Source organism: Sander lucioperca, chromosome 6 (assembly GCF_008315115.2).
Source record: "Sander lucioperca isolate FBNREF2018 chromosome 6, SLUC_FBN_1.2, whole genome shotgun sequence".
In the NCBI taxonomy this organism is placed as follows: Eukaryota; Metazoa; Chordata; class Actinopteri; order Perciformes; family Percidae; genus Sander; species Sander lucioperca.
Window position 1 is genome coordinate 38,599,479 of NC_050178.1, and position 17,089 is coordinate 38,616,567.

General features: G+C 41.0%; 1 protein-coding gene across 4 annotated transcripts in view; it reads left to right on the plus strand.

The window, feature by feature from the left end:
• The first annotated feature begins 1,385 nt into the window (after nt 1-1,385).
• The window catches only part of LOC116035139 (chemokine-like protein TAFA-1), a 130,486-nt gene continuing 114,782 nt past the window's right edge, over nt 1,386-17,089 (plus strand). Inside the window, exons 1-2 of one of the 4 annotated variants that reach the window (XM_031278121.2) lie at nt 1,386-2,043; nt 4,539-4,675. In XM_031278121.2, coding sequence (XP_031133981.1) covers nt 4,552-4,675 — 124 coding nt within the window. In that variant the 5' untranslated portion in view covers nt 1,386-2,043; nt 4,539-4,551. Of the gene's footprint in view, nt 2,044-2,474; nt 2,600-2,737; nt 2,969-4,538; nt 4,676-17,089 lie in introns of those variants that run through there. The other 3 variants (XR_004101274.2, XR_004101276.2, XR_004101277.2) reach the window with 3 other exon arrangements.

The following is a 17,089-nucleotide window of genomic DNA, read 5'->3' on the forward strand; positions in this document are numbered from 1 at the left end:
TATATTACCCACTCAGGTACTCACATCACAATTACAATAATCCAACAGAGGGAATAATAACCATGTACAATGTGTTTTTCTACATTAAGCCCCTTTCTCCCCAGCAGTTTGTAACTCTGTGGGGCTCTGTGCATCTGGCTGTCAAATCACACTATGGCATGCAAAGAACAAGCTGAGGTGATAGCAGCAGCAGATGGGACAGACTGGCCTGTGGCATGGCACAGTGACCAGCAATCAAAGGGCTTATTAACCATCTCAAAAAGTATACAGTACCTAGACAACATAACAACAACCAGGAAGCTGATCATTTTGCAATATAGCTCTCTGAGACATACATGGACTGTATTCACACAAATCATAGCGTGCCAAAAAATTAGGGTGCCGCTAGAGCTCTGAGTCAAAGTTTTTTCCAGATATTCATCATCAAATTCATCCGTCTGTACTCCCCCACAGTACCAACACTATCCGCACCGTCTGCCAGCTTATTTAGACCCTCAGCTGTGTATTGTTGTGAGTAGCATAGGGTCAGTTTTTTGTGAAATGTCAGACAGTAAGTGAGTCAGCCATGCAGGTGCGTGGGATTGCCATATACTGTAAATCTCTGTTTAAGAGTATAATGAGTTGAAGGGGAGCTCTTCCACATGGAAGGAAATGTGTTGGAGGAAAACATACTCCACAAAACAAGACTGGCTTCTTTCACCTGCCTGCATGGCTTACAGCAGAAACACATGTGCACACCCACCCACACACAAACACACACACACACACACACACACACACACACACACACACACACACACCAAACACAGTGTATGTCTTTCTTTCAGAGCCAGCAGGTTGAGTTTGCGACTATGTGACAGAAGGATGCTCACAGGCTCTTTCAGACTGCTACTGCAGATGCAAGTTTGTTTCGGCAGTGGGAAACATCCAAAAAGGGCAGGCCGTAAAAACAAATCCACACTCATCACCACAAAAACAGGTAGAAAGAGCATAATATGGTGATTTCAGCACTCTGATGAGGCACTCTGTCTTCTATTAAAAGTGCTGTGCTTTGAGCATATTTTACTCTCACTCCTCAAATGCCGGCGGGCGATGACTAAATGGCACATTCAGTCATCCTCCCTCCACGCCCTCTCCAACTCACACACATACATGTGCAGACACATTCAAAGTGGGCTGAAGGCTATACTGGCATGCCTCCTGATGTAGTGGAAGGGAGGTTGGGATGTAAAGGGGCGGGGGGGGGGGGGTTATTAAAGCATTCTTCATTTACTGATGTCTTGATGCAGAAGTGGGCAGTCTTGCTTTAAGACATGTGATCTGACTCTCTCTCAGCTCTCTCTTGCTCTCTCTCTCTCTCTTTCCAGCTGGGCAGCGGGCTACATTGTAATACACACACACACACCCACACACACACGCTCACTCACACGCTCGCTGTGCCTCTCTGACACAGACTCTCTACTTAGTGCGTTGGAGAGAGGACTGAGGCTCACACTATCAGCACAGCTTCTCAATGGGGGGACGCAGCCAAGAGCAGACAGAGCAGTCATCACACTGGAGCCTTCCGCTGCACTCGTGAGAAGGAGACAGCAAGTAAGGAGGGGTAAATTAGCTCCCTGTCATCACAACATAGGAGTTCTACTGACGGAGAAGAGTCACAGACTGAAGGAAGGAGAAGATAAGAGATCTGCACGTTTGTGGCTGATAAAGTAGTGACATGATCAGCCTCCCATCACCTCAAATCCTGGCCAGTTTGTGACACAGACCCCTGGGTGTTTTGCTTTTGGTGACTGTGTTGCCAAGGATTTAAAAAGGAACTGAGCAGCGGGGGTCCAGAGGAGTGAATACTGAGGGGGGGGGTGGGTGGGAAACAGCATTTTAGCCCCTTTTGTGCGCTGTTCGGCTTCTCTGTTACTGGAATTTCGGGCTGGAATCCCTGGCTTCAAAGTATGGATGGATTTAAGACAGAGGAGTGAGTCTGCTGGGCAGACAGGCAGGCAGTGATTCTGACTGAGCTCCTTTCCTCCTGAACACACTGCTCAGGTAAGGGTGTGGGACTTTCGAGGAATACCTCTGGTGTTTGGGGGCGATTTGGGTGGGGTGTTGATTTTCCAGGACAACTGTATCTTAGAGATACAGACAAATGTGTCCGAGTTAAGTAAAGCTCATATGATTTGACTAGGAGACAGTAGTAAAATATGAAAAACAGCTTTCACTAAAAACACCCTGTACTGTATATGACAATACATTCTGTATTTGACGAGTATGTTAAATAAGTTTCAAATGCATTTAAAACAAATAGAATATATATATACTAATACTCCTACTATTAATACTATAGCATGCTGAAAGACAAGTGCATTGCATTTAATAAAATGCAAAAAGTTCAGATGTATTTATGAGATGGAAGCCTAAATAGGCTACTGTAATGTTGGGACACCTCGATCATCCTCAGTGGTTTTCTCCTGCTGTGTGACAATCAGACACATGCGTTTTGGGGAGTCATCGCTGAAGTTGTCTCCACAGCAGAATAAGTGCAGGCTGGGAGAAACAAAAGGAATCTAAATTTGCCAAATCAATGTTGAACGCACGTGCATCGGTAGGTTGTGCGCCTGCAGGTGTGTCGACCTTTTTTTTTTTTTTTTACTCCTCGACCGCATTTACTATCACGCGCTGGACTTTATGGAATTACGCATAGAGGAGCTGTCCTCCCTCGTTTTTACGTGACGTTACAAAACTGAGAGTAAACTGCGTTTATTGTCTTTCTTTGTCACATGGAAAACAAGATGGATATTTATATAAAAGCTCTCGTGCGCTATAAAAAACGAGGCTGCAACAGCGACTAGAAGAGTTTGGTTCTGGTTTCTTGAAAGCTGCTTTCTTTTCCTCTGAAGTTCCTTTCAAATGATGATCATGCTTGTTCGTTTTTATTGAAAGTCTGTCGTGCGTCTCTGGTAAAACGCTGCTGGTAAGAACCACATTTTATGTTCGACAAGAATGCCTTCCGAAAACCGGGAGGAGCTCTGAGTCTATGCAATATGCAGTTAACCATGCAAGCGCAACGATTCTTATGAATATGAAGCCAGCTTGGCGAACAGAAATACTGTGTGGGTAAAAAAAAAAATAGACATACCCATGGGGCCAGTTCACATTTCAACAGAACAGCGGATTATGGTGTATTTAGTGCAGGGGTGGGGATTTACAATGTGCTGTTCATAATGCTTAATTTTCGCTGAATTTATAAGCAGTCTCAATGTCACTGAGGGCACAGAACACGCGGGCAACATTTAGTAGCCTAATGGCTTTAATCTCGGATGCACATCAAAACACAAAGTGGTCGAGTTGGAGCAAACAAGCAAGCAGTGGCTTTGATGCTTTCTGGAAACAATGTACTGTATTGGATCAGGCCTTCTTTTATTCTTCAGACATTTAAAACATATCTGTCTATACAGACTCCTTATTTAAATGTGCAATTTACATGGTTTGAAGTTCATATTGACTCCCTGAGGCTTACAGTCTGCTTTATATTCTCTTGTGTATTGAGCTATGGTAGAAGCAAACATTAAAGGAGTGTTAGATTAACACTATCACATTAGAGCATCATATTCACTCAAAAAGTCGCCAACTCAGTGAAAAATGACAAATGTAAAACAAATGCAATCAGTGTGTGAAAACTCAGTGCTGTGATTTAGGTGAATTTTTTTATTCTCAAGACTATAGATCCGTCCAAGGACTATTATTTTTTCTAAACGGTCATAATCAGTCTCACTGAGCAGGGTGTAGTCAGCAGGGAGCCTAAACACACCAAGCCACAATTTGAGTTAGAGGAGGTGGGCTTTTAAATTTCTCACTGCGGGGTCCTGAATGGAGAGAAGAGCTAATAACACCTGGAAAGGAGGAGAGCCTCATTATTCAATGAGGGCTAAGGCGTGTCTCCATATGCTGGCCCTCACCAGCCATTAGGCACTCGCTGAACAAATCTGCAAGAAGCCTGTTCGTGCTTAATAAAATGCATCTCTTATAAACCTTTTTTTAGAATATTCAAGGCTTAAATGTTGCTGCTGTTGTTGTTAATGGAACTGTTATTTCCATAAATAGATAACCTAGCAAGCTCTATAAAATCATTGCAGTATGATAAAAGGGTATTGTCCATTTTCTGAATTTCATTTAATTTTTTTTGTGTGGTCATTAAGTCATTTTCAGACTATGACAGGTTTGGACCAGACAGATGTTGACAAGACTATCTTTGTGTTTGAGTCTGCTCTTTTTTTATTGAAGCCTCATCTCTGTCTTTTCATTCCTACTGTTATTATAAGAAAATGTCCATACACATACCTTTTAAATAAATCGCACTAGTAGGGATATTGGTCTAATTCTTTCTAGGTTATATCAAAATAGATAGCAGCATACTATTTAGTTTCTTTTGATTGGCACTTTAAAGCAAACCCAATGTGTGTGTTTATGTATGGAGACATGCTGTAATACAACTCTGTCTGTATTTCCCTGTTGTTTCTCCCCCGCTGTGTACCGTCCTGCAGACTCGGCCTTACCATGTCCTGGTTGTTGGCCATGTGGATTAGCCTCGGCTTCCTGCTGTTGTGCCAGGCCACACTCTACCAGACCATCCAGCAGCACCATGTGGCCCGGCCCGGTCGCACTGACATTCTCACCCTGGGTACGTGTTCCTTTTTGTCAGATTTCGGCTTCACAGCACAGCATTACAGTGCAAGACGTTGCCCTCTCGATGGGGCAGCAGTTCTCAGCTTTGGCTGTTTTAAAAGCAACAGCAAGAGACTGCTGCACAGTGTCAGAATGATTTGCCACAGTACTGTACTGTAACATGATGATTCACCGTGCTCACAGTAAAGCAAAGGAAAAGACTACTAATTGTTCTTGCATGTTACGTTCTTATATTTAGTCATACTATATCTATACATTTTGTGCTATTTATAGAAGAAATATGTAGGTTGTTTACTTTTGTTTAAATCTCAACATGGAAACCCTGTAGGATAAAGAGCATCTTCAAACATTGTTAGTTAGCTAGTAGGGAGATGATGTGTATGTGCAGCAAAGAATTCTTGACTATGACACCCTGAATCTTACTGGCAGACTGTTACGAGTAGGACAAGCTGTAGGCAAAAATCCCTATTACTGTGCTGGTAGCCAAGGGAGCTTTGATCACTGTGGCTTAGATGGAAATGACAATTATGTTTCCCTCTTTTGCACTAGCAATGTTTCGCAATTAAGCCTGACGCCTTCTGCACCGTAGGGGCTAAAGGGGAGGGTAGACGCTGAGGCGGATCTAATTCTCTGATTATGGAAAAGCTTACCAGCATTGCTTATGGTGTATGTGGGAGTGTTACAGGGAAGGCAAAGGTTTTCTTGAGCAAAGCGAGGGCTTTCTTTAAGCTTCTAACAATGAGTGTGACTCCCATGCTGAACCCTCGTTCAGAGTGGGGCTCTCTCCAGAAGCCAAGTGGCTGTTAAACATTGATGCTATCTCCTGCTTGGTTCGCTTTGTGTATGTTGCATTGCCAAGCAAAAAGACAGTAGTTGAAGCACAGCAAGAGGAAAAAAAGTCCTGCATTGGATTTTCCATGCTTGTGTTGAACATTGGTGGCTTTAAGCAGCATGATGGAGAATTGGCTTACTTTTGGTTTAAAACAGCTGACCCCAGAAAATCCCAGCTATGATAGATATAAAGTTCTCAAAGTATCCGGGTCCCGTTAATTGGAACAAGAGGGTGAGGGATGAGCGACAGAGAGCTCCAAATGAATTTTTAAAGGCTGGCTTCCAGTTTTTTCTGTTTTTTTTCCTTCTTTTTGACTGGATGGCAAGTCGAGCTTGGTGCCAAAGATGTACAAGGAAGTGCAAGGCTCAGTAAGTGTCTCTTGAATAATGCAGTTGTCCCAAAGGGAAAGAAAGGGGAAAAAAATAAGAGCCGTCACCCCTCCCCTTTCAACCACCACACCCGTCGTAGATCGAGAAGAGTCATCTAGGCAAAAGATTGTTGGCTGGGGGTTCTCTGGAAGATTTCTGTCACACAGATCAACTCACACACTTACTGCATACAACATTAAGGAGGGTACAGAAATGCACATGCTCACACATTTATACACCATTTTCTCACTGAGGCCATTATGGTGTGGCATTTTCATGGGCCATCTGGGGATACTGGAGCTGTGTCAGGACACATCAGGTCTGAGAGGATGTAAGCTTACACTGTACAGGTGGATGATAAACACACACTCTGTTGATTTGATCATTTTAACTCAGATTTTATTTATGTTATTATACTGATTTTAGGCTGAGCCTCTCAATTTTGAGTAACATCAACAAGAGGCAATCAAAAAAGATGTTTTACAGTGTACCAGCATTCACACTGAGACGATGCAGTACTCTCCAGAAAACTTTTAAAATTAAACAAACTGTGATGGATGACAGCCATAATTGGTACTGACAATCATAATCTGAGGACATGTTATGATATTTTACTATCCTAATCAGGCTTCCTAAGGATGAGGGTCTATCACCACTGGGCGCACGAAGAGAACACATCTCTGTCTGTGTTTTTTTCTCTGCTGCTCGGCAACTGTACAATTTACAGTATATCATGTTTTTTTTAAGAGGATTAAGTTGACATCAATCTTATTCAGCCGTGGAGTAGCGTTAACCCATCTAACCAGAACTGCTCTCTCAGAATTGAAATGCTATGATGAATATTTGAATTAGAATTGATTTTATAATTTGAGAAGCTCTCTGGTTTCATTGAGGCCAGAACCCTCAGATACTGTATAAATAGATATGGCTATGTAGGGTGTAGCAAAAAAAAAAGATGTCTTGCCATGAAAAATCCATTGGCTTTAATGCTTTGTCGTTTTTTTTAGGTAATCAAATCATGTTTCCGTGTTTCTAAACGACGATGAAAAGATGTGTGATATACTGCTTGCCATACAGAAAATTAAGTTGTGAAATGGTTTCATTAACGAAGCATGAGAAATACAAGATTCAAAATGTCTGTGCTGATAAACAGATTAATAGTAATTTTTAATCTTAGACTCACACATGCCTTCCATTTGCTCAGATTATTGATTCATTATTGTTTTATTGCTTGATGACAAGATAGGCGAAGCTGCTTATCTGTACCTTGTGATGTGGCATGCTTTGCTACTGGACTGTCTTCTGTACAGTCATATTCCGCATTTTAAAGGGAAGTCAGGGGTTGGTATGTAGTAGGAAAACATGTCCTGAAATACATTTTTGTGAATTTTGGCATGCAGCCCAGCTGACTGTGTGAGATACTGAGTGGTACAAAAACTCACAAACTACCCCACATAGACAAAGATACACAGACAAGGGGCTGTGCGAGTACCTGAGGAGGAAGTGAAGGTCATGTTGAGCTCCGGCCTGTTGAAGCATCTAACAGTGTTTATGAATGTCATCTTATCTGCCTTCTGCAACCGTGAGCTGTCGTTGCATACCAAAGAAAAAGAGACTACTGAGATAAAGTTTCAAGATTGCATTGATTTTATTTATTTTTCAAATGTTTCCGTGACAAATCAGCATAGTCACCGCTGAAGCAGAGATTGAGTAACGAGTTGCCTGACTGCTCCGTCACCTGCTCAGGAAGCGGTGCCGCTCTCTTTCCCGTGAGCCTCAGCTCCACACAGCCTCCCCTGCATCCTGCTAGTGTGGCTGAAGATTGATGGTGGCCTGATTCTGGGCAGCCAATTCTGGTCTCTTAAGAAATAATCCACTACATTGACAGATGAGCTGAATGTGACATCACACACACACACACACACACACACACACAAACACAAAAGCCCCGTTCTGCAGTCTCCCCACCTGCCAACACAGCGAGCAGAAGTGCTCATTGCCAAGACTGCTGCTTGCAGAAACCAGGCCACTCCTGACAGGACATAGTATTGGACTCCATCACAAGTCAGTAAAAGTTCAACAGATTTACATTGTCAGTACATTGCTGAAGTTACTGCAGATTAAGTGTTAAAATGAAAGCGCTCCCGACTGTCTACAGTATTGTCATTTAGTTACGCTACGCAGGTACTGTATTTATTTACCCTTGTTCAGCTGAAGTATGCATACAGTAGCCATGTTCATAATGTATCAATACCCAGAGGGGCAGTCTGAATATAACAACACTTTAGCTGCTGCTTTTATTATATTGACTCTGACAGGGCAGTTTAAGAGAGTCTCAGATCTAATAGAACAACATGATTCCTGTTCCAGGTGCAGCTGTAAAACTAACTCTACTTGCCTGTTACACTTTGATAGCGTTCTGCTGCTGATGTTTTCTTTAACCCTCCTGTTGTCCTCGGGTCAATTTTGACCCATTTTCAAAAAGTTTCTATGTCAGAAATTTGGGTTTTCTTTCAAACAAATTGTCAAAAAGAAATAACATGGATGGTTCCCTACAATGCTCTTCACAAGTAAAATAAATGATCAGTTCACTATTTTCATTGAATTTGGGTGTTTCATTCAATTTTATAGCATTTAAGAAAATAACTGATGAAATAACGTTGAAAAGAGCTTCAAAAACATCGAAAAAAAAGGGACAAAAACATCTGGAAAATTCTCAAAAACATCGGGTATAGTGATAAAAGTGTCAAAGAGACCAAAACCCAGAAAACCCAGACCCAGAAAAACTAAAAACTGCATGATTGACGGGAAGACAACACAAGGGTTAACCTTTTTGTTTTGGCAGCCATGATGACAAGGCAGTGCAGTGTATATGTGCATAATTATAGAACTATACTCAACTCCTTATTGTGTAATTGATCTGCTGTTCATTTGAAAGAATGCCATAATCAAAGGCTGAAATGAAACGATTAAACTGTGAGCCATAGGCATGCTGATTTTTGCATGTACATAAACAATGTGACACAGTACACAGAATGGGTGATGGTGTACAGTAGTTGAAAAGGCTGATAACGAATGCAGTGGTGTTGCCATTATGGTTTCATCCACTGATTTGTGAAGTCTAATCACAGATGATTGGAAGGCATTTTAATGAGCTCATTGTTCAGTGTGCCATAATGTTCAAAAACTCTTTGAGGTGGAAGAAAACATGTAATTACTTTGATTAGCCAAGATGCATCATATGGTCAAACAAGAGCAACAGCGGGATCATCAACAAGGATGTGTTGGGTAAATTAAGAAATGCATCTTCAGCTTCAAGTACACAACCTGTCAAAAATAATGTAGTGCTCAACTTTAGCTCTCTGTATCTTGAGCTTCAAGCTCAAGTCTTTTTTTAAAACTTTAGATCTAAGGGTTGGGGTTTTAGGGAACATCTGACAAGATACAGGGTGTTGAAATGAACCCTGAACTTGATTTAGGATAGCTGTCTTTTGCTAAATGAGGACAGGGTTGATGTCTGGAAGCAATACGTACACAGTATGAACTGATTTTTCTTTCCTTTTTTTTCCCCCATTGCCGAACGGATGGCTGCTTCAGAAGATTGATTATTATTTTTCTGGCAGTGTTTGGAAATGCGAAGAAATTAGCTTCACTGGCACACAAAGTGAATGAACACACCGTTTTCAACTAGGAACTAATTTCCATAGTTCTCAGACTCCTCATTACCAAGAGCTTGGCGTTAGCGGCAGAAACGCAAAAGTGAATATGCACTGTTTTTTTAGACAGTCATCTCTTCAAAGTGGTAATTTTGCTGCTTCGCTTTTGCTGGAGGTGTGAGAGCTTTTATGAACGGAAGATCCATCCATACTACCCACAGGTAACAGCTTTCTGTATAGGCTCCCTTTGTTTTTGTTTTGCAAGTAAATCAGCTTTATTTACATTCCCATTAAACTGTGGGGACTAATTGGTGTGGGAATTGATGGTGAAAGAAAATTCAATTAAATTACATTCACTTCAATGGATGATGCCTTAATCATATTTTTCCAGATCCAAGTCATTGCTGTCCATGGTTGTGGAAAAGCCCTTCTTTCATCCATGCTTTTTTCTTTTACTAAATATTCACTTGTGTGTGTATCATGTAAAACCACCTCTTTAAGAGCTAAATTAAACTATAGGGCGATGGGAATCATAAATTATATACACTGCAAATTATTAGAAACCCTGCCTTTTGCCAACAAAGGAAGTAAAATCCTATAATCTACCCACACATGGGATTATAATTGCTTTGAAAACGTTGGGCTTAGGTAGAGAGCTCATCGGCACTATATGATCTCACTTTCTATCACACAGCATGCCCTTCGAGGTAATGAAAGCAACCTTTCTAAAAAAACTAGGCAATAACTGCCTGATCATTCAGGTGCCGAGCAGCTCTTTCTCTGTGCCTGGCCTCTTCCCCCCAACCCTTCATCGTCTTGCCCGCCCACCCCACCGACTCCCCACCTCTCCCTCCTCCCTCCCTCCATCTCCTCGTCTCTATCGGCCCCTCAGACGATTTGTCATGGATCAGATGAGACAATTTGTCATGGATTAGTGCACTTAAATGTCTGTGTGATAGTGGAAGCAGTCACTGGAAAAGCTTAGGAATCCTATTACATTGCGTTTTATGGCCGGCGAGAGGGGAGGTAGGAGTGGAGGTTGAACTGGCACTTCCTATGGCCTGTATACCATTTCTTGACTTTTTCCCTCCACACATAATCAAATATTCACTTAGAAGTGAGCTCCACTGATGTGTCTAAACTAGGAAAGTAGAACAGAAGTTTATATGTTCTTTCTTGGTTGACCACTTGCTCAATATGTAGCCATTTAATTGACTGTTTACTAAGCTCCGCTATTCCTGTCACAGTCAAGCTTTCTGTTTTAGCATAGCACATACACAGTTTACAATGATAACAGTGGTACATGTACCACTCAGAAATCGTTGTCACTTTTGAAACTTTGGGTTCTTGATTTCACACAGAAATGAACAAAAGCATGCTTCGTATTTCTAGCTATGTTGGATTTTGTCAACCAAAATGCCAACTGTCGCTAGCTGATTTGATCAGCTATAGCTAGCTAGCGTAGGCTAATGTTAAAAGCCAGTGTTGGTTGAAAACTTGTCTTAAGGTGACATTTTAAAGTTTTCAGATGGTCTGTTTTAAAACGAGACCCTGTCAAGGGGTTATAAATATGTTTCTCTAAACTCTGATATGCTAGCATTTAAGCTCCACACAGTGGATGTTCCAGTCCTGAACAGATACTTTCTAACATTACCTGTAACCATAGACTGTATATTAATGGACAGCGCATGTGTGACGTCACCCATTGGTTTTTGGAGATCTGCTATCCGTCGTTGAGTTTGCCGTTATGGGCGCAGCCATCCTGGTTGCGGATGGGACGATTTTAGACGAGAGGGAGGAGTGAGGGAGGAGCTGCTTACACTCTACGTTACGTGACACACTTTCACTGGCAATCACATCATAGCCACGCCCTAAAACACCCCCTGCTTTATCGCCTATTTTAAAATCAACGAGACCATAATTCAAAAAATGAACATGATTCTGTGTTGCAGAAGACTTAAAACTAGCGATTGAGACCATAAACTGATTACGAAAATGGTTACTGAGGTAATAAATCAAGTGAGAAGTGGGTCACGTTCTCATAGACTTCTACAGAAACCGACCTCTTTTTGCAACTGCACGTGTCGCCCCCTGCTGGAATTCAGATAGAATGCAGGTTTAAGGCACTTCCGTATTTGCAGCACTTCACCGAACCGGATGCGTTGTCCATTAATATTAATAGTCTATGCCTGTAACCCCAGACACGTTCATTGCCTTTTGAAAAATGCTAGGTTACTGCTGTAGGCAGTTAGTTGTTCTGATTCACCTGTGGCAATATTGTATCAGTAGCAGCAGTATTTATTTACTCAGTGGTCTTTCTCATCTTAAGCCTTTAACTGTCTGTACTGGTGCATTTTGTCCCTCCTTGAGTGAGATTAGATTGAGGTAGAATAGATCCAATTCTTCTTTGATGTCAGATAATTGTATCAGACAGAGTGCACAGGTGCTATTTAACACAGATAGCTCATTCCACCAATTATTTCTGATAAATAGAAGAATATGAAATTAGACAAACCAGTCACACAGTGTTCAAACAACCCATCTGTCTAGCAATACCTTGAGACACATGTCTGTCGCAGTCTATTTTCAGCTGTCTGTTTTAAATAGTCCTCTATGTGTACTTTTCTTCTGTCAGATTTTATTCATTCCAGCGCGTTGCAGCATTCATTTTATTTATACTAAACAGAGCAGCAGGAAGTTACTGTATCATACATCATTACCATCTTTATTCATACAATATCTTATGCAGCTTCTCCATCACCTCTAGGCCCCTCAAGCCCTTTAGTGGCATCTCGCTGGAGTGAAATAGCTTGCTTATGTTAATGGAGCAAAGAGACACACTGCCAGGTAATTGTGATGCAGCAGAGCTACTACGTGGCATCATTTAGAACCACTGCGGGGGACAAATGTTGCTCATTGAGTGTTTTGTTTGCAGAGGACTCACTTTTCCCTGAGCAACTCATTTACCCAGTGGCAGCCAAATTAGGTTGTCTTAACCATACTACTAATTTACTTTCTAAATCGTTTCACTTTGCTCCATTACTTTTTTTTTGCAATACATTTTTTGTAGAACACAATTTTTAGTCACAATTTAGGAAATGACTGAAATGAATGAAAAAAAACATTGTCTTTCCCATATAGCTGGTTATTTCAGAGTGCCAAGTGCATATTTTAAGCCATGTTTTTTTCTTCTCTGGCTTCACTTCTGAAAATGTTGAAATACTGTAGACACAGATAGAATCATTGATTCTGGATTTCAGCCTCTGCGTCTGGATTGATGAATTCCTTGTTTGTTAACATTTTAGCTTCTGAAATATTTATAGTTAAATATCTGTATTTCTACTTTAAAGCGGCTATAATCAATATTTGAATACAGTATTAATAATGGATCACATGACTACTTATGTATGTGAATGGGGTTGCTCGTAGTGACAAACCCACAGACAATTATTTCCCCGTTTCTGCAGTTTTTCTCAGTTCTACAAGCTTTATAGCTTCGTTTTGGATACCCTGCCCACAACTTGCTGTTTTGGTTCAGTGTCAGGTTTCTCACAGCGTTGTTTTTGGCTGCTTTTTTAAGCAAAAAAGCTCTGATGAACCCACTGTACACTATCTGCCCAGCACCAAACGGCAGACAAACAAAGTTAGCTACTAGCTGGTGACCATAGTGGAGCATTTAGCAGCTATAGAAGCCAGATATTGTGTTCAGGAGTTGGTGGAGACCCCCTTACCTACATAAACTCACACAATGTGTAAAAACAAAATGTGTGTTTTAGAATTGTTTTCACACTCATAATAACGTGAAACTTTAGCTGCATATGTTCACTCTGTTGCCAAGGTGACTTGCTTTCTCAGTTTGGCCCAGTGAATCATTCATTTGAGCCCCGACAGGGGACAAAAATGGATTATGGGGTTTGGAATTATGGAAACAGAAATCCTCTTGCTTGAATATGTCCCCACTTGTCAAACAAATGATTGAAAGTCTGTCTAAATTTTCCACCCGGGGTGCTCTGTCAGCATTAGCTGAGGTCTATTTGTCTTGTCTGATGTGTCTGGATGAATCTATGTGGCTGCTGTGCCGAGGCAGCATCGTATTGTCTTATCACAGCTTTATCTGACAGCAGACGCTCTAATAATGGAACTTAGGTTGAGATGTCACAGTTAACTTTTCACTGCTATACAGAATACGACACATGAGATAGACACTGCCAAATACCTGAATAAATGGACAGGATGTCTTATTTTAATCTGCATTAGCCACCATGTTGTGGTTTTCACACTATTGTATATCATGTATTGAATGTGCCAGTCACTTGTACTGTACACAGCGAGAACGGCGACAGACTGATGAAAATGTAGGACAATTAGTAGCCACTGTCCCTGCAATGTATCTTCATTTGCCACAGTATCTCCAGCACGTCAGGTTCACTGAACATGGCTCAATGCCCTCATACCTTCCTGCCCGACGCCCGTTGGCCAGGAGAGTGAGAGAATGAAGGATGAGGTGGTACTTGCATGTGTCCGTCTGTAGCCTAATGACCCAGAGGAGATTTCTCGCTCACACACTGTCTCTCTCCCTACTTTTATGCTCTTTGTCTTTGTCGTTCTCTGGACACCCCGTCTGCCTATTAGCTCCGCAGCTCCTCTGCCTCGGGTCTTATCCCAATCTTATTCTTTATACTCACAAACTCCCCTATACAGCTTCCTCTGTAGACTTGCCAAAAAAGACACGTTTAACTTCAATTATCTTGGGAAACTGAGAAAAGCATGTATTTGCAAGGAAATACGTATTATTTTGAACCTCAGGCAGCCAGGCAGGCTATGGAGGATTTCTCTTCCTCATCTCACGTCCAAGAGGTTTAAGTGGTTATGTGCTACTGAGCTTTTCCAACAAAAATACCTTTTGACCTGCTTTTTGTATGTTTTTTTTGAGTTGAATTTAAATGAGGATTAATGCCTGCTCTAAGGCACTTGTTCAACCTTTTTCTCTGAACGCATCAGTGGAAGTATGAGGATGGCATACATGTGTACAAAATAAGAGTATGATTGGAACTGAGCTGATGGAACTGAATACCTTTCAACATGCCGTCTTTGATCATAAAAATCTTTCCTCTTCCTCGTGGATTTCAGCCCTCTCCAAGGCATAAACTGCAAGGCACACATGCATGCTAAATAAAGAGTGCTGGAACTGTACTGATGTACTGTATAACTGGATCCCTCACCTCATCTCTTATTATATTTTTGTTTCTGTCCTTGTGGAGTTGAATCTGCATCAAGGCCTGTGGGCTTAAGCTCCTTCATTAAAGACAAACAAAAACATCAGTTTTTATAATCTTGCCGCTGAGCTTTTACATTTGTAGGACATCCTGGCTATAAGTAAGATTGCAAAAATAATTTTGGCTCCAAACTGTGCAGGTTAATGCATACTGTCCATACCACAGCAAATGTTAAAGTAGAAGAGTCAATTAACTGGACATTTGTGTTTGATCTCATATTTTACCAATTTCATGCTGTAAAAATGTTTTTTTCTCAGAAAACCTAATCATTTCTCTTTTTCTTACAAGCCATTTTATATATTTTTTTCCAGTGACTACATCCCTGTTAATGTCTGTGACTTGGTTTAAGCGTGTAATGAAAAGTCTACTCAGAGCTGAGCCACTGTGCTCCGCTCTCTCAGGATCAATGGCTTTAGTTTTGCTCTCAGTAGATGCAAAAAAAAGCACAGTAACAGTGTGTCGTTTCGTTGAAGAGAGAAGAAGTACCTCTGGCTCACTCACTGTATATTAGCTTTTAATATTACATTCCACCTCTTCCCCTGTTTTGCTGAGTGCAAGCCTAGCGCAGAGCTGCGCTCACATCTCAACATGACTCCCACTTTTCTCTTAGATGCAATCAAAGCGCAAGCCTTTGATTTAACCATGAATAAAATACAGAAATGTTTTGTGATACATTCAGTGGAGTGAGCGCCACCACTGTCTAGTTTGAATGGTACACTTTTTACACTTTTGTTTTACAGAATGTATGTCAGGCAGAGAGCTGGCAGAAAGAGATGGAGCTGTCTCTGTCTCAGAACTTATTTCAATCACAGCCACCAGTATTATTCATTCACTCTCTTAGCCACTTATATTGTACTTCCACACCTTTTATCATATGTCTGATTGCAGGTTGGATATGCTCACATGCTTTTAGCATGATAATAATTGTTTATAGATGACAGAGCACCACCTTACTAATAAAACATGGCTTTTGCACGAGTTGCTGCTTTTCATTGTTTTTTGGGGATCAGGGCAGTCACACCACATTGAGTCTCTGTGCAGCAGAATGTTGCAGTGATGTTATTACAGTTTTGGATGATTCACATGAGAGGGCAGGCAGGCAGACAGCATAACTTTTTTTTTTCTCCTCTGGACTCTTCAGCAAATGAGAAATGTCACCCACAGCTGCAGCTGGGGCAGGCTTGAGGGGGTACATATTTAAAAAGCCATGACTATTTGTTTTACTGGTGTAATGTTTTTGGAGGTATACATGCTAAGAAGGGTGAGGGTAAAGGAATACTTTTGAAGGGCAGAGTGGTAAAGAAGATGGAAACCCCAGAACAAGGCTCATTAGTGGCTGGAAGTATGAGTTTGACTCATACATATAAAAATATCTGACAAAACTGTATGTGCATTTCGCTGTTTGTGTATCACATCGTTGTGTTTTGGGTTGAGATGTGCGAATAGAAAAGGATCGGTTCCACTCAAGCACCCACTAAGGTGCAATAGTGTTCATTTTCAACCTCGAACCTTCTGTTAGATTGTACCTTAGCCTTTTGATAACTTGGTGTTAGATGTGTCACACAGATTCCAGTCCACATTATACTGTCATACATCCTTTTGTTGACTTTTCTTACAGTAAAACAGCAGTGTGACTTATGTTAATATTACCTACATAAGTTTACTGTGCATGCCACATTCTTATCTAATGCTGTGTCATTATTTGCATTAGTTATCTATGGTTGCCTTTACAGGACAAACTTTACAATTTCAAATCAATCTCAAAATGACTGCTGCTCTGGCTCACAAAGACGCCTCAAATAAAGATAATAGGATGTGGGAATGAAGTTTATGGTAGCATGTTTGAGAAGGGTTATTGCTTGTGGAGATCATGTCCTCCTATGAGAGACTGAAAGTACAGTGTACTGTAACACAATCACCAAAGATAGGTTCTTCCACCTTTTCTTACACTCCTCCTCTAAATAGATGAAGACGTGTGGATTATTTTCATTTCTAAATAAAATGTTGCATTTCAACATTATGTGTCGTTGCATGTTTACATACATAAGTAAGTAAGAGACATTCATCATTCATTCTCTGGAAAGCACTTTGTTTAATGTATATGTGCAATTAATTCCTCCAAAACTGGAGTTTACACACTTGGAAATGGGTAGTTATTCTGTGTAAAGGCCATATACCTAACTACCTATATGTGAACTTCAATGAAAATGAACATGACTTGTGTCAATCAGTCCAAACATATTTTACATCATATAAATATACAAATACAAATATAGC